Source organism: Geotrypetes seraphini, chromosome 3 (assembly GCF_902459505.1).
Source record: "Geotrypetes seraphini chromosome 3, aGeoSer1.1, whole genome shotgun sequence".
Classification (NCBI taxonomy): Eukaryota; Metazoa; Chordata; class Amphibia; order Gymnophiona; family Dermophiidae; genus Geotrypetes; species Geotrypetes seraphini.
The window spans coordinates 88,052,021-88,078,839 of record NC_047086.1 but is presented as its reverse complement, the minus strand read 5'-3'; the positions used below and the strand labels follow the sequence as shown (position 1 = coordinate 88,078,839).

At 41.6% G+C, this 26,819-nt stretch overlaps 1 protein-coding gene across 9 annotated transcripts in view; it reads right to left on the bottom strand.

Annotated features, from left to right (window-relative positions):
- ASAP2 (ArfGAP with SH3 domain, ankyrin repeat and PH domain 2) overlaps nt 1-26,819 on the bottom strand; it is a 317,096-nt gene that overhangs the window by 80,284 nt on the left and 209,993 nt on the right. For all 9 annotated transcript variants that reach the window (XM_033936956.1, XM_033936958.1, XM_033936962.1 and 6 more), the window contains 2 exons: nt 15,024-15,118; nt 8,704-8,893 (listed from right to left, as the gene is read on the bottom strand). In XM_033936956.1, the coding sequence (XP_033792847.1) occupies nt 8,704-8,893; nt 15,024-15,118 (285 nt within the window). The remainder of the gene's footprint in view (nt 1-8,703; nt 8,894-15,023; nt 15,119-26,819) is intronic.

Genomic DNA, 26,819 nt, shown 5'->3' with positions numbered 1-26,819 from the left:
CTCGAGTGAGTATAGCTGCAATCTGTTCAGCCTTTCCTCATACCGGAGATCTTTGAGCCCCGAGATCATCCTGGTGGCCATTCATTGAACCGACTCAACTCTCAGCACATCTTTTTGGTAATGTGGTCTCCAGAATTGGACACAATATTCCAAATGAGGTCTCACCATGGATCTGTACAATGGTATTATGACTTCGGGCTTCCAGCTGACGAAACTCCTAGGGATACAACCCATCATTTGCCTTGCCTTTGATGAAGCCTTCTCCACTTGATTGGCAGTTTTCATGTCTTCGCTAATGATCACCCCTAAGTCATGTTCTGCCTTAGTCCTAGCTAAGGTCTCACCATTGAGTGTGTAAGTTTTGCATGGATTTCTGCTGCCAAGGTGCATTACCTTACATTTTTTAGCATTGAAGCTTAATTGCCAAGTCGAGGACCAATGTTCCAATAGAAGTATGTTCTGCGTCATACTGTCGGCCAAAGTGCTCTTACTTACTATGTTGCATAGTTTGGCGTCATCGGTGAATAATGTGATTTTACCTTGAAGCCCCTGAGTCAGGTCTCCTACGAATATGTTAACAGGATCGGGCCCAAGACCGAGCCCGGTACTTAATTTTAAATATTTTATATATTTTAAGCCTGAAGAAACTTTAAGGAGAAATCCTAAGAGGCAACATCTGGAAATAGTTAGAGACAGAAACACTATACCAGTCTTTGAGAGACTCAGAGCAGAAAGGGTCAGCTGGTTTGACCTCCAGCATAGAAGGGGGGGGGGGGAGTAGGCCTCTTCCTTCTTCTGGTGCTGACAGGGACACAAATTTATCAGCAGATGCTGAAGAGAAATGCAGGCTGATTTTAACACAGACGAACTGTCTGATTTAAGTTTTGAGAATGACAAAAACGGTATTGGGTATGTTATATGTAATAATATTTTATGCATATTTAGAAAGTTAAGGTAAACAAAAATATGACTTGTGAAACTTTTTCGGTGTCAAAAAAGAAGTTCTTTGTTTAAACCTAAAGACAGCCTCCGTCGGCCGATTGGCTGACAAGTAATGATGTCATGCTGGTCTGAAGGTATATATTGGTGAACAATTAAAGGATGGGGATTCTTTGCCAGAAATTCCAGTGTTTGGTGCCTGTAACGACTCCCACCGATGATGCAATAATCTTTTGATAAATGTTATGGAAATAAATAAAATTAGTACATTTTTTTAATACTGTTTGCATCATGTGCCATCATTCATGTACACTTTATCCACCTATGAGCAAACCTGGCTGCTCAGGATTAGAACTTTTAAAATTAATTCATGAGCCAAAAATTCCCGAGCATATAAAAGGAAATCTTGAAGCACCTATATCACTCCAGATAGCAGACTGTTCCTGCTCCTGTTGTCTCCTATATGCCAACAACTGTTCCCTGGAGTTACAGCGAGCTCTTTTCTCCGCTTTCTTCACAATTCTTCTGGGATAACACCACACTGTGAACCTGCGTGTCAATAGTTTTGCTTACGTGTCATACTCTTGAACAGTGTCACAAATTCTTCTGTAAACAAGAAACAGAGACATAGGAAGGCTGATTTTTAAAGCCCCCGAGTGCATGCTGGAATAATGGAGCAAAGAATTACAGTCTGTTGGTTTTTTTTTGTGAAAACTGTAGTGCGAAAACCTTGATCTGACAAAATGATTTTAACATCCAAGAAATGCAATTCAGTAGCATGGTAAGTAATGTCAAATTTGATTGAAAAATGACAGGTGTTCAAAAAGTTCACAAAGTTCAAAAGGCTGTGTTTCGTGTTATCCCAAATGAAGAAAATGTCGCCTATAAACCTGTACCACTTTTTCGCATTTTTAATCCTTGGGCAGTATATATCCATTTCTGTTCAAAGTTAGCCATGAATAGATTGTCTATGGAGGGCATAAATGCGTAGAAAAGAGCTCGCTGTAACCCCAGGAAACAGTTGTTGACATATAGGAGACAACAGGAGCAGGAACAGTCTGTGGTTTGTGTGCTTTGTTTTTCTCATATGTCCTCAGTTATTAACCAGAGTGTTAAGAAATATTGGCCAATTTTACAAACGCACCACAAATTGAATGATGTACTGTGAATGGTGGCTTACAGTAGGGACTGGAACCTGAATGATAAATTGTGCAAAGTTGATATATGGACTGATCAATACAGGGGGCCGGCGGGTCACTACAAATGCAATCAGTGTGTGATGTCATGTTGGAAGGGATGGTGATTGAAATTCCTTACCGAAGGGAAGTTACATTGAAGAGATCCACCACATGTGCCTCTAGATGGGTGGTGTATGTTTTGATAGACTCCTTGGTTCCTCCGTTGTGCAGGGGATCTATGAAGAATAAACTTTACCAAACTGAACAACGTTTGATATTTTCTTTACAAACAGTGTGGCCATTGGGTCTTAATCAGAAGTGGCAAACATTTTTTTTAAGGTGGAATTATTTGACATTGCTGCTTTTTCTTTTTTGATATTTTGATTTTCTTCAATCAGCTGTGTTTGAGAAGAGCTGAGCTGAGCTGAGCTGAGTGCTGATTGGTTGATTCGGACCGGAAGTGAGGTCTGTGTTGGAGGGAGGGCTTTAAGTGCCCTTGTCTGTTTCCTTTGTTCTGGGGCTGGTCTCAGTGTGGCTGCACTTTTCAAGATGGTATTGTTTGTTCCCCTGGTGAAACAAGGTCGCTTGTTGGGAAAATTGGAGAAAACGTGTTGGAGCACAAGTTGTCTTTTGTCAGCTAAGTCCTTGAATGTGCCTCCGGGTGACTTTGCCCTTTTCTAAACCTGAGCTGTTCTGTGAGGGAGTTTTTTTGCCAGTGAAAGTATCAAAAGCAGTTTTGTTTTGTACCTTTTGGTTCTATTCTGCTACATTAGTCTGAGGCTTTTTCTCCCTTTTTTGGGTGCATGTTAAGTTTGAAGAAGGGGTACCTCGGCGCCACGATCACACATTTTGACTCATTATATGAACATATTATATGTTGTGCGTCCTCGTTTAATTTGTTAACAAATTAAATATAATACAATGTCAGCATAATACTTATGAAACAACTAATAATTACACATTAGAACATTCAAACAATAAAGATATGATGATAATTATTTTCTATAATACAGATTATCCTATAGCCGAAGGACTACAGACCACTCAAAACGCCCCAACTCTTTATCACATCTATCAGCTCAATCTTTGACCGATTACTTTTTGAATAAAATTGAAAACATCAGATCCACATTTCAACCCTTCGATAACTTAACATTACCTACTCCCTCTGGCTCAGCTACACAAAATTTCTGCGTACTCCTTTCCAAATGTGCTAACTTTAGACTCCCCTCACTTTTGGAACTTCAGGGAATAATCAATTCCATGAACACAAAAAACGCTGGCACCGACTCAATTCCTTCAACTATTCTTAAACGATACTTTGCAGCATTCGGTCCCCACATTCTAAAATTAGTTTCTACTAGTTTGACTACTAGCTCTGTTTCAAAATCCTGGAAGGAAGCCCTTATATATCCAATCATAAAAGACTCGAAAAATAGTGCCACTGAATGTACTTATTATCATCTCATTTCTAATATCACATTCTTATCAAAAGTTACTGAAAAGATCGTCTTCAATCAGATATCTGATTTCATGGAAAGCACAAAAGCTTTACACCCAAATCAGACTGGATTTAGAAAACATCACTCAACCGAACTCTCTTTAATAGGTCTTCTCACTAACATTAATTACCACCTAGATCACCATACGAGGGGTTCAGGAAGCGCCTCAAAACTCACCTGTTCCTGAAGTACCTAGACAGCTGACCCGTTCCTCTCTTTCCCCTCTATAACGGTTCTCTTGCCCTATCCCCCTCTTGTTCTCTCATCCCTTAAGTTCTCTCAACTTGTACTTCACTAATCTTTGGTAAACCGCATAGAACTTAACGGTACTGCGGTATATAAACTGTTATTATTATTATTATTTTATTTTACTAATTTCTCTTGACTTATCTTCTGCTTTTGACACAATCGATCATCTTTTGCTAATTCATCGACTAGAAGAAATAGGGATTACTGGCCAAATCCTTAATTAGTTTATTTCATATTTCAAGGACCGCACTTCAAAAGTATCATTCAACAGCTCACACATTCACAAACAACTACGGTATACCACAAGGATCCATACTCTCCCCCACTTCTTTTTAATTTTTCCTGGCTCCATTAATCACACTAGGACAATCAATTGGTTTTATCGTCTTCGCTTATGCAGATGATATCCAACTTAGATGATCCAAATGATATTCTTTCCATCAACATAAAACTTGACAAGATTCATGACTGGTTAAACTCAAACAAATTGTCACTTAACACCACTAAAACCAAAACAATGGTCTGTCAATTCAAGAAAGATAGTTATCTTCCCTCTCCTGTTAAAATCAAATCTATTCCAATACATACAGTACAAAGTATCAAGCTTCTAGGTATTACTTTGGATGAATCTCTCACTTTTCATGATCATATAAGTAGTTATAAGGAAATGTTTTTATCATTTACGAATGATACGCTCTCTAACTAAATTTATTGATATATCTGCCTTAAATACTTTAATTCATTCACTAGTTGTTTCTTGTCTGGATTATGGCAATGCCTTATATGATGGTATTACCAAAAATGAGTTAAAATGTCTACAAATAATCCAGAACACAGCCGTAAAAGTCATCTATAAGGCCAAAAAATCCGACCACGTAACTCCTCTTCTGATAAAATCCCATTGGCTTCCCATCCATCACCATATCATTTATAAAACTCTATTATTGATATTTAAAACAAGAAACACTGGACAGCCAGAATTCATTAATAAAATTTTGATACCATATGCCACATCGCAATCTCTTCATTCCTCGGAGCAAAATTTATTAGTAATCCCAGCCTTGAACTATATTAACACTAGAAGAAACACTACCTTTTCAGTAGTTTCCCCGACCCTATGGAACTCAGCACCAAATGCTCTAAGACAGTGGTTCCCAACCCTGTCCTGGAGGAACACCAGGCCAATTGGGTTTTCAGGCTAGCCCTAATGAATATGCATGAAGCAAATTTGCATGCCTATCACTTCCATCATATGCAAATCTCTCTCATGCATATTCATTAGGGCTAGCCTGAAAACCCGATTGGCCTGGTGTTCCTCCAGGACAGGGTTGGGAATCACTGCTCTAAGAGACATAACTAATCTTCAGAAATTTAAATTTTTCCTTAAGACATTCCTTTTTAAAGATGCCTTTCAAGTGTAAATGTCCTTTTAAGGATTTTTAGAAATTAAAAAAAAACTTTTTATCTTTTACGAGTCCACTTCTATTGGACTTACTTGTTTTTAACCCCACCCTTTTGTTTATACCTTTAATATCTTACTTTTCTTTCATCATTGTAGTTCTCCCCTTCTTTTCCACTCGTACTCGTCCGTCCAGTCGTGTATGTCATTGTTTTTATATAATCATGTATGTTTATTTTGTTAAAGTTAAGTTAAATTATATTATCTGTTTCTGCCCTATTTTAAAATGTATAACCACCTTGAAATAAATGATAAGGTGGTATATCAAAATTTTAATAAACTTGAAACTTGACTAAGTGCAGTTATTAGATGGGGACAAGATGGGTGGTACAGAGATTGTTGGGATAAACAGAAGGGAGCCTAAATTGAAAGCAAGTTGATTATACAGTTAAATAAGATAGAAGGAACTGATTTAGTTTCAGTATGTCCAGCAAGCTAGTCCTGGTGCAGAATGAGTGTGTGGTCAATCACCCTATGTATTAAAGGCTTGGGTGAAGAGACAGGTTTTCACCTACTTCCTGAAGTTGTAGTAGTCTGGAGTTAGATGTTGCCCCTCTGGGAGTAAATTCCAGAATGTGGGGGCTACTCCTAAAAAGGCTCGCTGGCGGGTATCACATCGTACAATTTCTTTTGATGAGGATATGGATAGCAATGTTCCTTGAGAGGGTCTCAAAGGTGTGTAAAGGGTTAGTTATTCTTTAAGAATTCTGGCCCATGGAAATAATGTTCTCCTTACAACTCAAAATGTTAACTCACCTTGAATGATGACAGTTAATCATTCAAGATGATTAACATATTGAGTTGCTAAGGAGAACATTATTTCTATTGAGCAACACCAAGTCATATGTTATCAGTTAAGTAAACATTTTTCTTAAATTTGATTTGATTTAAAGATTCTGACACAATTGGATTTTTTGGAAGGTTTTTTTTTGCCAACAATGAAAGAGTGTTATAAACCTTTTAGGTGAATAATGGTTTTGAAGCTCTTTGAGGCTTTTTCTTTCCATATAAATATATTTTATAAGTGCATTACCACTATCTTTGTTTTGCTTTCTATAGAAAGAATTTATTAGTATGTATGGGTTACATTTTTAGTTCTCCGTAGCTACCCAGTTGCTTGATATAGTGCAAACCTTTTTTAATACCAGCTATGTTAACCGCTGTTACCACATCCTCTGGCAATGCGTTCCAGAGCTTAACTATTCTCAGAGTGAAACAAATTTCCTCCTATTGGTTTTAAAAGTATTTCCCTAACTTCATCAAGTGTCCCCTAGTCTTTGTAATTTTTGATGGAGTAAATAAAAAAGAATAAAAAATCGATTCATTTGTACCTGTTCTATACCACTCAGGATTTTGTAGACTTCAATCATATCTCCACTCAGCCATCTCTTTTCCAAGCTTAAGAGCTCTATCCTTTTTAGTCTTTCCTCATACGAGAGGAGTTCCATCCCCTTTATCATCTTGTTTGCTCTTCTTTGAACTTTTTCTAATTCCGCTATATCTTTTTTGAGATATGGTGACCAGAATTGAACGTAATACTCAAGGTCAGGTTACACCATGAAGCGATACAAGGAAATACTTTTAAAACCAATAAGTGAAAATTTTTTTCACTCAGAGAATAGTTAAGCTCTGGAACACATTTCCAGAGGATGTGGTAAGAGTGGTTAATGTAGCTGGTTTTAAAAAAGGTTTGGATAAGTTCCTGGAGGAAAAGTCCATAGTCTGCTATTGAGAAAGACATGGAGGAAGCCACTGCTTGCCCTGGATTGGTAGCATGGAATGTTGCTACTATTTGGGGTTTTGCCAGGTACTTGTTACCTAGATTGGCCACCATGAAGATGGGGTACTGGGCTGGAAGGACCATTGGTCTGACCCAGTAAGGCTATTCTTATGTTCTTATATACTCTTAAGAAAAAAGGCATACAGAAAACTCAGTAACAGAAAAAAATGGCTGCTAAAGAGTCTATCTGAAAAATATGAAAGCAAATTTTAAACTGAAAAACAATGCAGGAAAATTTTTTTTAAACCCCTGAAATCTCAAATCAAAGAATGAGGACCTAGATGTAGAAAACTTAAACCTTAAATTAAGCAGAGAACTAAATAAAGAGATGTAGAGAGGAAAATGAGTTTGTAGTTTTGAGAATCATTCAGTCACCTTAGTACAATATACAATAAAAACTGATTTACCCCCCTGACAAGATTCAGGACAAAGGTAAGCTTTTGAAAGGAATCTTGTTTCTTCAAAACAATGCCGTTCCTCACAAGGTAGTCATTACTCAGCAAATACTGGCAGATCTTCACTAACATCTTAGATTGCTACATCTTCCTAACCTCAAGAAACACCTCAAGGGAAGAAAGTATTAAGGATGCCACAATAGCTGTGGATGAGTGGTTTGTGTACAACCAAAATAACTTTTCTTGGATGGGTTAAAGTTAGAGTTCAGTGGTGAATATGTAGAGTACATAAAGTTTTTCATTCCTGTAGCTTGTTGTTTTCTTTACAAAGCCAAAGACTTATCGGCACCACCTTGTAATCATTGTAAATTTGGTTGGGCCAAGTTTCCTTTAGGAAAAGATATTTCATCATAGTGAAATCTCAGTTTTTTTGTACCATTAGTCACTTCAGATATGAAAAAAAGATGTAAATATTCAGGCTACAATTATGAAATATAGGTCAGACACATATAAAACAAACTTTGATGTGATGAAAGTATTATTAGTCTAAAAGTAGGTGAAATAGGAAAAGCCAAAGACTTATCAGGACCCTCTCATTTCTGTAGTAGCTCTTGTAATGATCTGCGAGACACATCTTTTGCAAGTATCTGGTTACCTCAAAGTTGCTAACTTGCTTGCTTATTAACCATGATCCAGAGAACTGAGAGAGCATTATAGCATTATTTCAAGAGAAAGAACATACATTAAGGGGAAAACTAAACCTAGAACCTGATAGCAAAGTACCAAAGTGTTTTATTATAGCCAAAGCTGCAACCATGAATAAAGATGAGAGAGCAGTAAAATAATTAAAGAAATACCAAAAAAGGTTTAAAAAAAAAAAATGAGTATGTTGAAAAAGTGAAAGAAAAATCATATCAAGGTCTAAAACAAGGTGGTAAAAGTCTGGCAGCATGTTAGAACCATTGTTTACCCAATAGGTGTTTAAAAGCTTTCTGGAAAAGCTGTTGGGAGTCCCCTGATCATACACAAAATATGGTGCATGATCCATCAGTGTGGTTAAAGAAAAATGTTAGACTTCCTTAAATGTGAATATATCGAACGTTAAAAAAGCAATTCCTGCACTGCTATTTTTATTCACATTAAATAACGTCACAAGAAAAGTTATCAGAAAAAGCTGGATAATGAAATCCAAATATCTTACATGTCCATTTGCTAGTGGAATGGTTTCTGTTAGATCCACACCATCAGCATACAATTGTACTAGTCCATAAATGTCTCGGCCTTTGACTGCTTCACAAAGATTGTGTAGTTTAACTGCATTATCACAATATTTCTTCCTTGCATATTTTCTTTCAATATATTTTGCATTTATGTAATCTTTTCTTGCATTCCTGAAATATCAAATTTCAAGATTTTATAATCAAATTATACAAGCATTTAAAAATAGAAGTTTTGAGAAGCTACATTTCATCCAAACTAGTACAAACCCATGACTTGATCTGATTTATTCATTTTATATGCTGACTTCCAGAGAACACTACCAAAGTGGTTATACACATAAAACAAATATCAAACATTATACACAGTAAAACCATAATCATACACTAATTACAAAATCTAACCTAAAAAAAATCCCCAAAAAGCAGCCCACAAGTGATTATGTCTTATACTTGAACAAACATGATTTTAGTTTAAGGCAGGGCTACTCAAATAGGGCCATAGGCCAGTAGGGTTTTCGGGATATCCCTAATGAATATGCATGAAAGAGATTTGCATATAATGGGGGTTACCGGAATGCAAATCTTTCTTATGCATATCCATTAATACTAGCAGAAGTATCAAAGCTGAGGTAAACCTTGCTCAGTTTTACAGAATTCTCAACTCTGTAAAACTACAGAACTCTGTAAAACTGAGCACGGTTTACCTCAGTTTTGATACTTCTGCTAGTTTAGCATTAATTAAGAAATCTAGATAATAATCTCTTCTGGTGATTAGAGTATCTGGAGCCGTTAATAGCCATGTGCTTTGTGCCATGGTGTATGTCCAACTCCTGAGAAAGCTTTGGCGACCCACAGATCCGTGTCAAGTTGGCAATATTTCATGTGTAAATTGAATTCTGTCAACCCAAGGATTGCTTGAATACAGTCTCAATGCAATATAAAGTGGACACACTAAGAAAGAGAACCTCAGCTTTAAAAGCATTTTAGCCTGAGTGGACTGCCACCAAATGTAGATTATAAAATTCAAGAATTCAATTTTCCTATAGCAAATTTTAAGGAATATGTAGTTGTAGTAAAGGTTGTTTGTATGGTCTAAAGTTTGTAATGTAACAGTCAGTTTTAATATAGGTGCTAGTACATGCAAGGTAGGCAATTGTAGTAAAGTTATTGTAAGGTGATTATTGATATTTTGTACTTTAGCTTATTATAGAGTAAACTGAACTGATGTATAAAGTATTAGGTACAAGACAACTTTATTGTAAATCTGGGAAGTAAATGAGGAAGCTGCATCACACATTCTTACGTTTTGTATACATGAATATTCATTAGCGATATCTTGAAAGCCCTACTGGCCTGTGGACCCATTTGAGTAGTCCTTGTTAATAATAATAATTTTATTTTTTATATACCACCAAAGTCAAAGTAGTTCGAGGCAGTTTACAATAAGAAGAGCTGGACAACCAGCGAAGACATAACAATGAAGTCCTTGAATACAACGAATTTTTTAGAATAACAGTGATGTCTTTGAATACATGCATATTTGAGGGGAGGAAGAGAAACAGAGTGAAAGTCACATTGTAGGGACGTCAAATATAAGTAAGTAGAATACAGGGGAAAAGTCTTTAAGAGTTCTTGGTTACAAATCGATTAAACAGGTTGGTTTTGACTAGTTTTCTGAAGTTAAGGTAGGATGAAGAGTGCTTGATAAGATTACCTAGCCAGCCGTTCTGTTGATTTGCTTGGAACATAAGAGTTCTGTCAAGGAATCTTTTGAATCGGCAGTTTTTTATTATTGGGTGGCTGAATATTTGTATTCTGCATTTTGGCCTGGTGGAATAGTTCGATTTAAAATGGGCGACCAGGTATAGGGGGGCCAAACCCAGAATGGATTTGAAACAAAGGCAGGCAAATTTGAACAGCACTCTTGCTTCTAGGGGTAGCCAGTGGAGGTTTTGGTAATAGGGGGTTATGTGGTCCCATTTTTTTATATTGAAGATCAGTCGCACTGCTGAATTTTGTATGATTCAGAGTCTTTGAATGGTTTTCTTGAGAGACCCCAGATAAATGATATTACAATAGTTGAGCAGGCTTAAGATTGAGTCTTGCACCAGTAGTCCGAATGAAGCTGTGTCGAAGAACTTTCTGATGGTTCTTAATTTCCATAGTGTTGAGAAGCCTTTTTTGATCAGTAGCTCTGTGTGAGAATCAAGAGTGAGGTGATGGTCCAGCGTCACTCACAGGATTTTTATGGTGTCTACAAAAGGGAAGTTCTGTCCGTTCAGGGAAATTGAAGTGTCTTTGATTTTGTCGTTCGGGCTTGCCAGGAAGAATTTGGTTTTTTCGGAGTTGAGTTTCAGTTTGAACTCAGTCATCCATGATTCGATTTGCTTTAAAGTTAGTTCTAGATGTTTCTTTGTCTCAGGAGTCAGGCTTGTTAGGGGAAGGATTATGGTGATGTCATCGGCGTAGATGTAAAACTTGATTTTTAGGTTTTGTAGTAGATTCACCAGTGGGGAAAGGTAAATGTTGAATAGAGTGGGAGATAAAGGGGAACCCTGTGGGACTCCGCAGGCGTTTGCCCAGTTGGAGGATTATCATCACTATAGACTCGGTACAATCGTTTAGTCAAGAATCCTTGGAACCATTTTTTTTTTTTTTTCTATTTTATTTATCATTTTAATACATCTTATATACAAAGATGTTTAAAGGCAATACAGAAATATGAAATTCTCTTAGTTATAATACAAACTAAGAACTGAAAAATAAACAACAAAAACAATCATCTGATACAGTCCACAATCTACGGAGCAGAGACAAAATGAATAAAGCCCCTCAGGAAAGGGGACATATACAAAAGAAAATCAAAAAATTAGGAAATAGATCAGTATTAAGATATTATCCTATCCAAAAATTAATACCGCATAAGTAACCTGTTTCATTCGGGCTGTGTAGAGATTTCTTTACCTTCCAGGAAAAAACCTAATTGGGCAGGTTCAAAGAAAATATATTTACTCCCTTGGTAGGATAGAAAACATTTACAGGGAAATCTCAACTGGAAACCTGCCCCCAAAGCAATTACCTTTGATCTATAAAGCAAGAATTCTTTTCTCCTGGATTGTGTCCACCTCGAGACATCAGGAAATATATATACCCTTTCCCCTAAATAGGTGATCTGTTTTAAATTAAAATACAATTTCAACATCATCTCTTTATCTTGTAAAAATACCAACGAGACCAATAATGTTGCCCTCCCCTGAACTTCAATATCAGAAGATTGCAGGATAGCAAAAACATCTAATTGTGCATTTTCAACTACTACAGCTTTTTCCTTCTGCATTTGTTTTAAGTAATAAATTTTTTGTATCGGGGGGAGACTTGCTTCTGGCATGTTTAAAGCAGTCAACATGAAATTCTTAAACAGTTCTTGAGGTGGCATAAACTTAGCAACCGGAAAATTAAGAATCCTCAAATTCAAATTTTTTTGCTGGTTTTCTAAGTTTTCAATCTTCCTCAAGATCATCATTTTATCTGTCATTTGTTTAGTAAGTAAATTCTTAGTCTCAGTTGTTACTTTCTCTAAATTTTTTAAGTCCACTTGGTGTTGCTGAATAGTAGTCTCTAAGGAACTTATCTTGGAGGTAGAATTCAGAGCTATAGAAACAAAGTTATTGCATACCGAGTGAAGGTTCTCAATCGCAGACCAAATGGAGTCCATTGTTACAGCCTGTGGTCTCACCAACAGCTTGAGGAGGGAGATAACAGCCGGCTTTTGTATGGCTTCTACACCAAGAGATAAACTCTGGGCTCCTGCAACCTTACCAACGCTAGCTTCCGAAGGCTCCACACTCCCTAAACGCTGCACCTCCAACACCGGAGTCAGCGTAGCTGTATTCACTTCCGGGTCCATCACAGCTAGAGAACATGCCTCATCCCACACGCTGGAGGAGCCCTCCTGCCAGTTCTGCTCCGCTGATGTTTCACCGGGTTTGGGAGGGGTATGCGGTCCTCGTGGGCTCAGCGAGAGCGACATCTCGCCGTCTAGGCTGTGGGCTTCCCGTCCCGCAGCAGCAGAAGCACCCAAAATGGAAGGTTGGACTGTAAATGCTGTAATTACAGTCTGCCTCGGCGTCGAGGATCCAGAGGTAGGTGGAGGGTTACCCCTCGGTTTCCCTCTTCTCTTAGGCATAGAAAAAAACGTATTTCAACAGTTTAAAAAAGAAAAAATTTCCTTCGAGATGGGAATGCTCCTCTTAGCGTCCTGCTCAAGATGCCATCTTGCCTCTGCTCCAGAACCATTTTAATACATTGCCTGAGAGTCCAATTGTCTCTAAGCAGTCAAGTAGGATGGCATGATCGACTAAATCGAAAGCACTACTCAGGTCCAGCTGGAGGATTAGTGCACTGGAACCTTGACTGAATAGATTCAGGAGGGAATCCAGTAAAGAAGCAATAACGAAAACCCGATTGGTTGTCATGAAGTATGCTGAATTTATCTAGGTGCATTACTAAGTCCTGGTTTACCTTCCATCAGCTTTACAAAAAAGGGGATGTTTGCAATGGGTCTGTAATTCGATGTCAACTGGATAGATTTCTTGGGGTTTTTTAAAATCGTGTGATTAGAGTCTGACCTAACTCCTCGGGGAATGTACCAGACGATAGTAGAGAGGAGAGCCAATCGTGTAGCTTGGCTTTGAAGGTGACTGGAGCAGCTTTCATGACGTTTGGTGGGCAACTGTCCAATCTGCAGAACAAATCAGAGTAGAGTTTGCAGAATTGATTCCAGGTGGGGGTGGAAAAATTGTTCCAGTACATATCTACCCTGGGTTCGTCAATGTGTTGGGCGACTGGGTAGTTCAAATGGTTGGATGTGGAGATCGATAGGTTGGATCTTAGGTTGTTGATTTTGTGGTTAAAAAATTCAGCTAGCGCATCGGCTGATGGTGGGGGGTCTGTAGTGGGGCAGGAAAAGGTCTGTATATCGTAAAGATTGTTGACAAGTTTGAATAGGATCTTGGTGTTGGGGAAGCCTATTTTTTGCACGTAAAAATTAGTGCGTTTTGTAGTTATGAGTTTTTTGTATTCTTTTAGCTTTAGTCTCCAATTTGTTCTACTTGTATTATCTCCTGATTTCAGCCATTGTCTTTCCAGTTTTCTTAGTTCACGTTTTGTTGTTCCTAACTTGGCATCGAACCAGCCATCCAGATTTTTGTTTCTCATTTTTCTTAGTTTGATGGGGGCCAACTTGTTTAGAATTTGTGTGCTCGCTTCAGTCCAAGAGTCTACAGAGAGGGAGTCTGAGTCTGAAGAGAAGTCGTAGTGTGTCTAGAATTCCACTGGGTTTACTAAGCCTCTGGTGGCTGTCATTTTTCTAATCCTATTAGCTACCCTGGGTTTGGATGGGGAGTGTTTGGATTGCCAGTTGAGTTGAAAATTGCTTAGATGGTGGTCCGACCATAGAGTATCGGTCCAGATGGTTTGGTGCCAGAAAATTTTGGGGTGGATAAGGTTTTTGGATGAAAAGGTGACTAGATCTAGTTGATGTCCTTTTTGATGGGTTCTTTCTGGGAGAGGCACAAGGAAGTCTAGCGAATCGATAAAGGATAATAATTCTTTGGCGTCGCCCTGCTCTACCTGCTCTAGATGGATGTTCAGGTCACCAGTTAGTAAGTTGTAGGGACCAGTGGTAGAGTTTGTAAGGAGGAATTCAAAGAAGGTATCCTTGGCAATGAACCATTTCTTGGGAGGAATGTAGAATAGTGTGATGATTAAGTTCTCTTCTAGTTGGTCTGACCAGAGTTTACAAGAGAGGATTTCGATGTCTACTGAGGATTTTGAGGTTAGGATGGTGGATTCAAATGAGTCTTTTACAATGATGGCTAGTCCTCCTCCTCTTCCCTTGTTTCTGGGCAATGAAATGATTTTGAACCCAGGTGGGATGTCATTATCAAAGATTAGCCATGTTTCGGTTAAGAGGACAAAGTCAGGGGTGGTCTCCTCAATCCAATCTTTGACCAGCTGCGCCTTGTTCCTAATGGATCTAATATTTAGGTAAAAACAAAGGTTAAGGCATGGGCTATGAGTATAAATGATTAACCATCACTGCAGTGGTGATATTTTTTTTGCTTCTGTTAACAAGACAATTTTTCATCAAGGACACTGCAACATATCTGCTTTAATATAAATGCCTAAATTTTGGTTAACTCTTTCCAATACTTTTCTTTTGAAAATGAAAAAATCCTGCAGATTTCCTTAAGACAAATAATAGCTTTACTTGAAGAAAAAATATGTTTCCTTTACTTACATGCCACTGCTTGGACTGGGCTTAACCATCTCATCAACTGGCAGGCAGGCCTCCATTATGTCATTAAATCCTGCATTCCCAATATTCTTAGCAAGCTGTCAAAATACGTATATTTCATTTTAAACCTTGGTTCAATCATTTCACTATAAAAGTTTTACTTTACCCATAAAGCCAAATTCTTCTTCTTTTTTTACTTTCATCATCTTTATTGAGAACACAAATAAAACGTAACTGCCAAATAAGCCAGTGACTTGCGTTTCTTCATACTACTAGCTTAAGACCAAGTAGCTGTCCATTTCATAATAATCAGCCTTTATCCATGAACAAGTCAGCAAGATTTTCTTATACACTGTATCTTTAATCCGAGTCCCAGAGCCATCAGGATTTACATGTACCAATATCCACTACCCTTCCCCTTCACAACCTCCCCTGTTGAAAGTCTATTACAACACAACATATCTAATTATACATTAACTAGTATTTTAGCCCGTTACATTAACGGGTGCTAGAATATATGTCTGTCTGTCTTTTGTTGTGAAATCTTTTTTATTGGTAAAGAGAATAACATTGAGCTGCTAAATTTATCCACCTAGTGACGCTCAGCCCCAGTCAATTTTCAAAGAGGCTGAGCTAATTCCTAGGTGGCTAGACCCTTTGAAAATTGAGTCCTTGGTGTCAATGAAAAACTATTCAAAAACTGCTCATCATAATTAGCTCATGACAAATGGGCAGTTTTGCTGAAGCATACCTCAGTGATAAAAGGCTGCATTTTCTCATTTCTTCAGCTGAGATTTATACTGAATACTATAAATGGCACTGGCCTGATGTAATACGAACACTGGAGATCCCTTACTTTCATCCAGGCATTTTGTCTCCCACAAAAAAGCACTATTTAAAATTAGGCAGCAGAGCCTGCCAAAATCACATCTTTTTCCTCTGAAGTCTTCAAAAGCAGCCAAAAGCAGCATTCCCTCCCCCTCCATTTCCCTCCCCCAGAACACATCCCTGTGCAGCAGCAGTAGCGTTTCCTCTACCCCCCTTTCCCTTCCCGCAGTCCCGACTACGAACCTGGCGATTCCAGCAGTGTGTGCAGCAGTCTTCACACGCTGCTTCGGGTCCTTCTACTGCCCTGATTTACTCTGGCACGTCCCTGATGACATCATCAGAGACGCGGCAGAGCAAATCAGGGCAGTAGAAGGGCCCGAAGCAGCGTGTGAACACTGCTGCACACGCTGCTTGAATCGCCAGGTTCATAGTCGGGTCCGCAGGAAGGGAAGGGGGTGGGGCAAAGGACTCGGGTCCAGGGCGGCGGGGTCATCGCAAGAGCCGGGTCAGAAAGTTGCTGGACTCCTCTGGTCTTTCGCGGAGGCCGGGCCATCTCCGTTTTTCGGTTTGTCCCGGGGAGAAGGGAGGCAGGAGGTGCTCTTTGTGCCCAAGTCCCGGCTTGTGGAGGTGATCGTCGGCTGGCTGGGAGCGGGCTTGTGGAGGCGATCGTCGGCTGGTGACATAGTACGCGCATGCACACTCTCGCCATGGGCACAGCGCGACAGATCAGATCTCAGGGAACACGCGGCCAGAGTGCGCATGTGCGGCTAGCATTTTATTATTATAGATGTAAATAAATTTTCATCCTTCCTGATTTCCATATAATTTCATATATAATAATAATAATAATTTTATTCTTATATATCGCCATACCGAAAAAGTTCAACAAGGTGAGCTAATACATGGGATACAGATAAAATACAAATTAGAATAATGGATTTAAAAACAGATAAAGACAGAAAGCATTTACAATAAAATGCAGAAAATACTGGTATGGCAGGGAAAGAAGTAATACATAGAACAGATAAAATACATCAAGTTGAATAAGGAACTTGATTGAAAAAATGAAACTGAATGCATTAAGATACCAGCCTATCAAAGAGTCACACTGAATAATTTTTTGATTTTTAAATAAAATGTAATATTAGATCATATACCTTCATTAAATGTCTCCTCAGCCGTCTCTTTTCCAAACTCAAAAGCCCTTACTTTTTAGCTTTTCCTCATATAAGGAGTTCCATCTCCTTTGCTATTTTGGTTGCTCTTCTTCGAACCTTTTCTAATTCTGGTATATCTTTTTTGAGATACGATGACCAAAATTGAAAAGAATAATCAAGGTGAGGTCGTACTATGGAGCGATACAGAGCCACTCTAATATTCTTGGTGTTATTTTCCAGCCCTTCCTAATAATTCCTTGCATCCTGTTTGCTCTTTTGGCTGCCACCATACACTGGGCAAAAGATTTTATTTTGTTTGCCATGACACCTTGTATACTGATTCCCAAGGTGTCTAAATTTGTAGAGGACATTGTTTAAAAAACATGCAGATTGTGAAAAATTGCATGAAGACTTTAGGAAATTAGAATACTAGGCATCCAAATGCCAGATAAAATTTAATGTGGACAAATGCAAAGTGATGCACATTGGGAATAATCATCCAAATTATAATCACCTCACTTGCTGTTTCAGTTTCCAGATAATAATTTATAAACATGTTAAATATCACTAGTTTCAGTACAGATCCCTGTGGAACTCTAATTACCCAATTAGGACCCAAAGTGGTGAACTGGGTCAGAAACTGGCTGTCGGACAGACGCCAGAGGGTGGTGGTTAATAGAAGTCGCTCGAAGGAAGGAAAGGTGACTAGTGGAGTCCCTCAGGGTTCGGTGCTGGGGCCAATCCTGTTCAATATGTATGTGAGTGACATTGCTGAAGGGTTAGAAGGAAAAGTGTGCCTTTTTGAAGATGATACCAAGATTTGTAACAGAGTAGACACCGAAGAGGGAGTGGAAAATATGAAAAAGGATCTGCAAAAGTTAGAGGAATGGTCTAATGCCTGGCAACTAAAATTCAATGCAAAGAAATGCAGAGTAATGCATTTGGGGATTAATAATAGGAAGGAACCGTATATGCTGGGAGGAGAGAAGCTGATATGCACAAACGGGGAGAGGTACCTTGGGGTGATAGTGTCCGAAGATCTAAAGGCGAAAAAACAGTGTGACAAGGCAGTGGCTGCTGCCAGGAGGATGCTGGGCTGTATAAAGAGAGGCGTAGTCAGTAGAAGGAAGAAGGTGTTGATGCCCCTGTACAGGTCACTGGTGAGGCCCCACTTGGAGTATTGTGTTCAGTTTTGGAGACCGTATCTGGCGAAAGACGTAAGAAGACTTGAGGCGGTCCAGAGGAGGGCGACGAAAATGATAGGAGGCTTGCGCCAGAAGACGTATGAGGAGAGACTGGAAGCCCTGAATATGTATACCCTAGAGGAAAGGAAAGACAGGGGAGATATGATTCAGACGTTCAAATACTTGAAGGGTATTAACGTAGCACAAAATCTTTTCCAGAGAAAGGAAAATGGTAAAACCAGAGGACATAATTTGAGGTTGAGGGGTGGTAGATTCAGGGGCAATGTTAGGAAATTCTACTTTACGGAGAGGGTAGTGGATGCCTGGAATGTGCTCCCGAGAGAGGTGTTGGAGAGTAAAACTGTGACTGAGTTCAAAGAAGCGTGGGATGAACACAGAAGATTTAGAATCAGAAAATAATATTAAATATTGAACTAGGCCAGTTACTGGGCAGACTTGCACGGTCTGTGTCTGTGTATGGCCGTTTGGTGGAGGATGGGCAGGGGAGGGCTTCAATGGCTGGGAGGGTGTAGATGGGCTGGAGTAAGTCTTAACAGAGATTTTGGCAGTTGGAACCCAAGCACAGTACCGGGTAAAGCTTTGGATTCTTGCCCAGAAATAGCTAAGAAGATAAAATTTAAAAAAAAAAAAAAAAAAAGTTAAATTGAATCAGGTTGGGCAGACTGGATGGACCATTCAGGTCTTTATCTGCCGTCATCTACTATGTTACTATGTAACTCCACTATCAAAATAGAGAGGGTGGATAGGGACAGATTCTTCAGACTGAAGGGGACAGCAAATACGAGGGGGCATTCTGAGAAACTGAAGGGAGACAGGTTCAAAACAAATGCAAGGAAGTTTTTTTTCACCCAAAGGGTCGTGGACACTTGGAATGCGCTACCGGAGGAAGTGATCAGGCAGAGTACGGTACAAGGATTCAAACAGGGATTGGATGGATTCCTGAGGGATAAAGGGATCGTGGGATACTGAGGGAGGAACTGGGATGTAACACAAGTATAGGAAGTTAACCAGGTAATGAGTATAAACCAACCTGGTCGTGCATGTGCAAGACCAGAGGGCTAGGACTTCGATAGGAAGGCAGGACTTAAATGAGAAACCAAGGTGGCAAGGGAGCCCCTTCTGATGATTCAGACAAGTCTTGACCTGTTTTTGGGCCACCGCGGGAGCGGACTGCTGGGCAGGATGGACCTGTGGTCTGACCCGGCAGAGGCACTGCTTATGTTCTTATGTTCTTAAAATCCTCGGAGTCATCCTGGACCGATGCTTGACGTTTGAAGACCATACTAATGCTCAGGTTAAAAAATGCTTTTGCACCCTTTGGAAACTTCGCACCATCAAACACTATTTCATAGAAACATAGAAAATAACGGCAGAAAAGGGCCACGGCCCACCAATTCTGCCCTCCCCAATGATCTACCCCCCTAAATTCTTCCTTGAAGAGATCCCACATGCCAATCCCATTTTCTTTCAAAATTAGGCACACTGCTGGCCTTGATTACCTGAAGTGGAAGATCATTCCAATGATCAACCACCCTTTCAGTGAAGAAATACTTCCTGGTATTGCCATGAAGTTTCCCACCCCTGATTTTCAACGATGCCCTCTTGTTGTCGTTGGTCCTTTAAGAAGAAAGATATCTTCTTCCACCTCGATACGGCCTGTGACATATTTGAACGTCTCAATCATGTCTCCCCTCTCTCTGCGCTCCTCGATTGAGTACAGCAGCAACTAACCCAGCCGTTCCTCGTACGGGAGAATCTTGAGACTTGAGACCATCCTGGTTGCCATTCGCTGAACCGACTCAACTCTCCGCACATCCTTTTGAAAATGTGGCCTCCAGAACTGTACACAATACTCCAGATGAGGTCTCACCATGGATTTGTACAATGGCATTATGAGTTCCGGCTTCTGGCTGACGAAACTTCTGCGGATATAACCCATCATTTGTCTAGCCTTGGATGAAGCTTTCTCCACTTGATTGGCCGTCTTCATGTCTTCACTAATAATTACCCCCAAGTCTCGTTCTGCTATAGTCCTTGCTAAGGTCTCACCACTTAGGGTGTAAGATCTGCATGGGTTTCTGCTGCCCAGGTGCATGACCTTACACTTTTTGGCATTGAAACTTAGTTGCCAAGTCATGGACCAATGTTCCAGTAAGAGCATGTCTTGTGTCATACTGTCTGGCACTGTGCTGTCACCCACTATGTTGCACAGTTTGGCGTCATCGGCGAATAATGTAATTTTACCTCGAAGCCCCTGAGCCAGGTCACTTATGAAGATGTTAAATAGGATCGGGCCCAAGACTAAGCCCTGTGGCACACCACTGATCACCTCTGATGTCTCGGAGAGAGTACCGTTCACCACCACTCTCTGAAGTCTACCTCTAAGCCAGTCTTTAACCCATGCTGTTAATGTTTCACCTAATCCCATCGAACTCATTTTGCTTAATAACCTGCAGTGTGGGACGCTATCGAAAGCTTTACTGAAGTTCAAGCACACTACGTCCAGGGACTCCCCCATATCCAGCTTTCTTGTTACCCAATCAAAGAAGCTTATTAGATTGGATTGGCAGGACCTTCCCTTTGTAAATCCATGTTGAAGGGGATCACACAAATTCTCCTCGTTCAGGATCGTATCTAACTTGTGTTTGATTAGTGTTTTCATAAGTTTACTCACTATCGAGGTGAGACTCACCAGTCTATAATTCGCAGCCTCCGTCCTGCATCCCTTTTTGTGGAGTGGAATGACGTTAGTTGTCTTCCAGTCCTGCGGGACTCTTCCTGTATTTAGGGAAAGATTGAAGAGCACGGATAACGGTTCCGCCAGGACATCACTCAATTCCCTAAGCACCCTGGGGTGTAGATTGTCGGGTCCCATGGCTTTGTTCACTTTGAGTCTAGATAATTTGTAGTAGACGCTGCTGGGCGTAAACTCAAAATTTCGAAACGGGTCTTCCGGGCTTTCCCTTGTCTGCAACTGTGGACCGGACCCCTCGCAGGTAAAGACTGAGCAGAAGTATTCATTTAGTAGTTTGGCTTTATCGGGATCCGATTCTACATAATTCCCATCTGGTTTCCTTAGGCGTACTATCCCATCTGTGTTTCTTTTTCTGTCGCTAATATACCTCCAATCGGAGTTTGGCCTCTTTGACTGCTGTTTTGACAGCTTTAGACTTGGCCCGATATTCTTCCATAATCTCTTGTTTTCCTTATTGTTTTCAGGAGATAAATGCTCTTTTCTTCTTTTTTACAAGTTCCGATATCTCCGCAGAGAACCACTGAGGTTTATTGTTTCTCCGCTGTTTACTTACTGTTTTTATATAGCAGTTGGTTGCCTCGTGTACGGTAGATTTCAGAGTTGACCACCTTACCTCTACATTATCTGTTGCGGCTTGATTTTATAGCACCCGATGGACAAAATCTCCCATGCTTTTGAAGTTAGTGCCCTTAAAGTTGAGGACCTTTGTTGATGTGTTTGATCTAGTGAAACCTTTCCTGAGGTTGAACCATACCGTGTTGTGGTCACTGGAGTCCAACAGATCACCTACCGAAACCTCTGTGACACTTACTCCGTTGGTGAGTACCAGGTCCAGTATCGCCTGATCCCTAGTGGGCTCCAAAACCATTTGTTTGAGGCATTCTCCCTTTATGGAGGATAATAGCCTTCTGCTGCCGCTGGCCGTGGCGCAAAGTTTGTACCAATCTGCATCAGGCATATTGAAGTCCCCTAACAATACTTTGTCCCCACGCAAAGTGATGTTCTCTATGTCTTCAATTAATTCTATATCCTTGTCTTCCTGTTGTCTTGGGGGGTCTGTAAACTACACCAAGATAGACATTTGTCATGACCCCTGGCCAGGTCCACCCAGAGGGATTCCCCGGTGAACTTGACATCTGCAATTCTGGTAACTTTGATGTCCTCTTTAGTGTATAGTGCTACCCCTCCTCCTAATTTGTCCTCTCTGTCTCGACGAAGTAAGTTGTATCCCGGTATTGCCATATCCCACCCATGTGAATCCGTGAACCAAGTCTCGGATATCGCCACCACGTCCAGGTCAGTGTCCCTTATTTCCGCCTCTAATTCCAGAATTTTATTGCCTAAACTGTGTGCATTAACGTACATAGCCCTCCATACGTTATGTTTGCTAAGTCCCTGTGGAGAATTCCCCGCCCGAGTTAGTGTGACTCCTATAGTATTGTTTTCAGTGTGTGTACTTACCTCGGTGCTTACCTCGGACTTAGACATGGAGTTGCAACTTACCTCATCAGGATGGTTCCTTACCGCGTCAACTTCATCTCTTTTCGACTGCTGGTTCAATCTTTAATCTTAAGCATCTTAGATTACTGCAATATTATATACTTGGGATCCTGTAAGAAAACTATCAATCGATTGAGAGTCATTCAGAATGCTGCCGTCCGTCTCATTTATGGTCTCAAAAAGTCAGACCATGTAAGCCCGTATTACGGAAAACTACACTGGCTACCGATAGAGGCAAGGATCATCTTCAAGTTTGCCTGCCTCTGCTTCAAAACCTTAACAGGTTCATCCCCAATCTACCTGTCATACCATTTTGAATTTCCAGGCACAATCTGCACACGTAGTGCCTATCTATTTGCCTTCCCATCCTTGAAGGGCTGTATCTACAAGAGATTCCTTGACAGATCTCTGTCATTCCAAGCAGGCAAATGGAATAAATGTCTAACCACCCTCATTTCAAATGCACCCTCCTACCAAACCTTCAGGAAATCAATTAAAACCTATCTCTTTGATAAATTTCTCTGACTCTCTTCCTGCCTTGTTGTATCTCTGATATGCCTCCGGATATACCTGACTACTCTTGACTCGATAATGTAATTTGAAAGTCTTTTCTGTAACATCGCTGTCTGTGTACAGTCTCTTCAATTGTAAACCGCTCTTAACTGCTGTAGTACTGCGGTATACAAAAATAAAGTTATTATTATTATTATTAATATTCACTTTCCTCCACTGAAAAAATGGCCACTTAACCCTACCCTCTGTTTTCTGTCCAGTAACCAATTTCTAATCCACAAGGAAAGATAAGGTTCTTACCTCGATAATCTTCTAATAGAAGGGTATAGTAGGCTTGACAAGTGGGTATTTTCCCCTTATCCATGAGGTTTGCAGAAGGCATCATCTACATTGGCATTTCCGCCGAGTCCGTGTGAACTGGAATTATAGCGGAGAGTGGGTGCGTAGAACACATGATAGAACACTCCGCCTGACCTGCAGAATTTGAGTCAAGTTCCAATGTCCGCAGGGATTCAGAGATAAGATCAGGAAGGCAACTGGACTTAGCCTACGCACCATCTGATCCTCTCCCAGATCGTGAGAATCAGCGTTCTGGGAATTGAGATCCGCTAGGCTAGCCACATTAGCGGGGCCTGCCGAAGCGCCATGCGACAGCAACGGCACAGAAAGTGACGCAAGTATAGATACAATAGCGGGAAGTTGCCGCTGACTTTCAGGCATATCAGCAAGGGATCAGATGAACATGCTGGAATCCAAAGGCTGCACAGACTGCCGCACCATAGTCTGATAGGGAGACAAAGGCATAGTCCGCTTTTTCATGAAAGCCTGATACATCATATCCACAAATTCTGGTGGAAATTAGTCCTCGGCGGCCAGAGCCAATCAGCGGGACTCAGATCTGAAATGGTTTGAAGACTGATGAGACTTTCCCCAGAACTGCGCTTGCGTTTTGCGAAAACGCCCTCCTTGCCCAATTTCGGCGTCCCGGATGCTAGAATCGCATCTCTGGCGGAAATGGAGGAAAGCAGGGCCTCTCTGGAGGAGGATAGTGTGGAATCCAGCACAATTTACGCCCCTTGCGGGCCGCAGCGCACAGAATATGCGGCTGTGAAACCGCAAGTCATCTGCCATATTTATGGCATGAATTCATGACATCCTGTCCTGAGATGGCCATCTGTGAAGTTTGGAGCAAAAAATATAGTTTTAAAGACTTTAAAGAAAATCCAAGATGGCTGCCGTGGGTGCCAATTTTGACAGAAAAATGGCCGTTAAAAATGCAGGAAAATGCTAAAAAGCACAGTTACTTACCGTAACAGGTGTTATCCAGGGACAGCAGGCAGATATTCTTAACACATGGGTGACGTCACCGACGGAGCCCTCGGTACGGACCTTTTAACTAGAAGTTTCTAGTTGGCCGCACCGCGCGTGCGCGAGTGCCTTCCCGCCCGACGGAGGAGTGCGTGGTCCCCAGTTAGGATAAGCCAGCTAAGAAGCCAACCCGGGGAGGTGGGTGGGACTTAAGAATATCTGCCTGCTGTCCCTGGATAACACCTGTTACGGTAAGTAACTGTGCTTTATCCCAGGACAAGCAGGCAGCATATTCTTAACACATGGGTGACCTCCAAGCTAACAAAGAGGGAGGAGGGATGGTTGGCCATTAGGAAAATAAATTTTGTAACACAGATTGGCCGAAGTGTCCATCCCGTCTGGAGAACGCATCCAGACAGTAGTGAGTAGTGAACGTGTGAACTGAGGACCAAGTGGCCGCCTTGCAGATTTCCTCGATGGGCGTGGAACGGAGGAAAGCTACAGAAGCAGCCATAGCTCGGACTCTGTGGGCCGTGACAGCTCCTTCCAGTGAGAGACCGGCCCGAGCATAACAGAAGGCAATACAGGCAGCAAGCCAATTTGAAAGTGTCCGTTTGGAGACAGGACGGCCCAAACGGTTGGGATCGAAAGACAAAAAGAGCTGAGGGGATGTTCGGTGAGCTCTGGTACGATCAAGGTAGTAAGCAAGGGCACGCTTACAATCCAGCGTGTGCAACGCCTGTTCTCCAGGATGCGAGTGAGGCTTAGGGAAGAAGACGGGCAGCACAATGGACTGGTTGAGGTGAAAAGCTGAGACCACCTTGGGAAGGAATTTAGGGTGGGTACGCAGAACAACCTTGTCATGGTGAAAAACAGTGAACGGTGGGTCGGCAACCAGTGCATGCAGTTCGCTAACCCTCCTGGCAGAGGTGATGGCAATCAGGAAAAGCACCTTCCAGGTAAGGAGTCTAAGTGAAGTTGTGGCAAGAGGCTCGAATGGAGGTTTCATGAGAGCTGAGAGTACCACATTCAGGTCCCAGACAACAGGAGGAGGCTTGAGAGGCGGTTTGATATTGAAGAGCCCTCTCATAAATCTGGAAACCAGAGGATGAGCCGTGAGGGGTTTTCCGAGGATAGGTTCATGAAATGCAGTGATGGCACTGAGGTGGACCCTGATGGAGGTAGTTTTGAGGCCAGCATTGGACAGTGAGAGCAAATATTCCAAGACAGATTCCACCGCTAAGGAGGTGGGTTCCTGATGATGCCGGAGACACCACGAGGAGAATCTGGTCCACTTCTGATGGTAACATTGGATAGTGGTCGGTTTCCTGGAGGCGTCCAAAATGAGGCGGACCGGTTGAGATAGATTCTCCGGAGAGGTCAGCCCGAGAGAAACCAAGCTGTCAGGTGGAGTGAAGACAGATTGGGATGCAGTAGAGACTGATGCTGCTGTGTAAGCAGAGTAGGAAACACAGGAAGAGGAATGGGCTCCCTGGAGCTGAGTTGAAGCAGGAGGGAGAACCAGTGTTGACGAGGCCACCGAGGGGCGATGAGAATCATGGTGGCGTTGTCCTTGCGGAGTTTGGACAAGGTCCGCAACATCAGAGGAAGTGGAGGGAAGGCATAGAGGAACCGATCCCTCCAGTCGAGCAGGAATGCATCCGGAGCCAGACGGTGAGGCGAGAAGAGCCTGGAACAGAATTGGGGCAGCTGGTGGTTGTGAGGTGCTGCAAAGAGGTCCACCTGCGGAGTGCCCCATCGAGCAAAGATGGAGAGCAGAGTCGGAGGGTCCAACGTCCACTCGTGAGGTTGAAGGATGCGGCTGAGATTGTCGGCCAGAGAGTTCTGTTCGCCCTGGATATAGACCGCCCTGAGAAAGAGATTGCGGTCCGTGGCCCAGGTCCAGATGCGCAGAGCCTCCAAACAAAGGGGGCGAGATCCGGTGCCGCCTTGTTTGTTTATGTAGTACATGGCGACTTGATTGTCTGTGCACAGGAGGAGGACTTGAGGGCAGAGAAGATGTTGGAAAGCCTTGAGGGCGTAGAACATGGCTCTGAGTTCCAGGAAGTTTATGTGATAACGACGCTCCTGTGGGGTCCAAAGTCCCTGGGTGCGTAGATCTCCTAGGTGAGCTCCCTATGCGTAGGGGGACGCATCGGTGGTGATGATCATCGAGTGGGGGGGCGGATGAAAAAGTAGACCCCTGGAAAGATTTGAGGAGTTCAACCACCATTGGAGAGATTGCTGAAGAGATGATGTCACAGAGATGGGATGAGAAAGAAGATCTGTAGTCTGTGACCACTGGTTGGCGAGAGTCCACTGAGGCGTACGAAGGTGGAGGCGTGCCAGAGGAAGGACATGCACCGTCGAGGCCATATGACCCAGGAGGACCATCATCTGTCGGGCCGGAATGGAGGGATGCATGAGTACCTGACGGCAGAGATGGAGTAGGGTCTGCTTGCGATCGGAGGGGAGAAAGGCCCTCATCAGCGTGGTATCCAGAACTGCTCCAATGAATTGAAGTCGCTGGGTA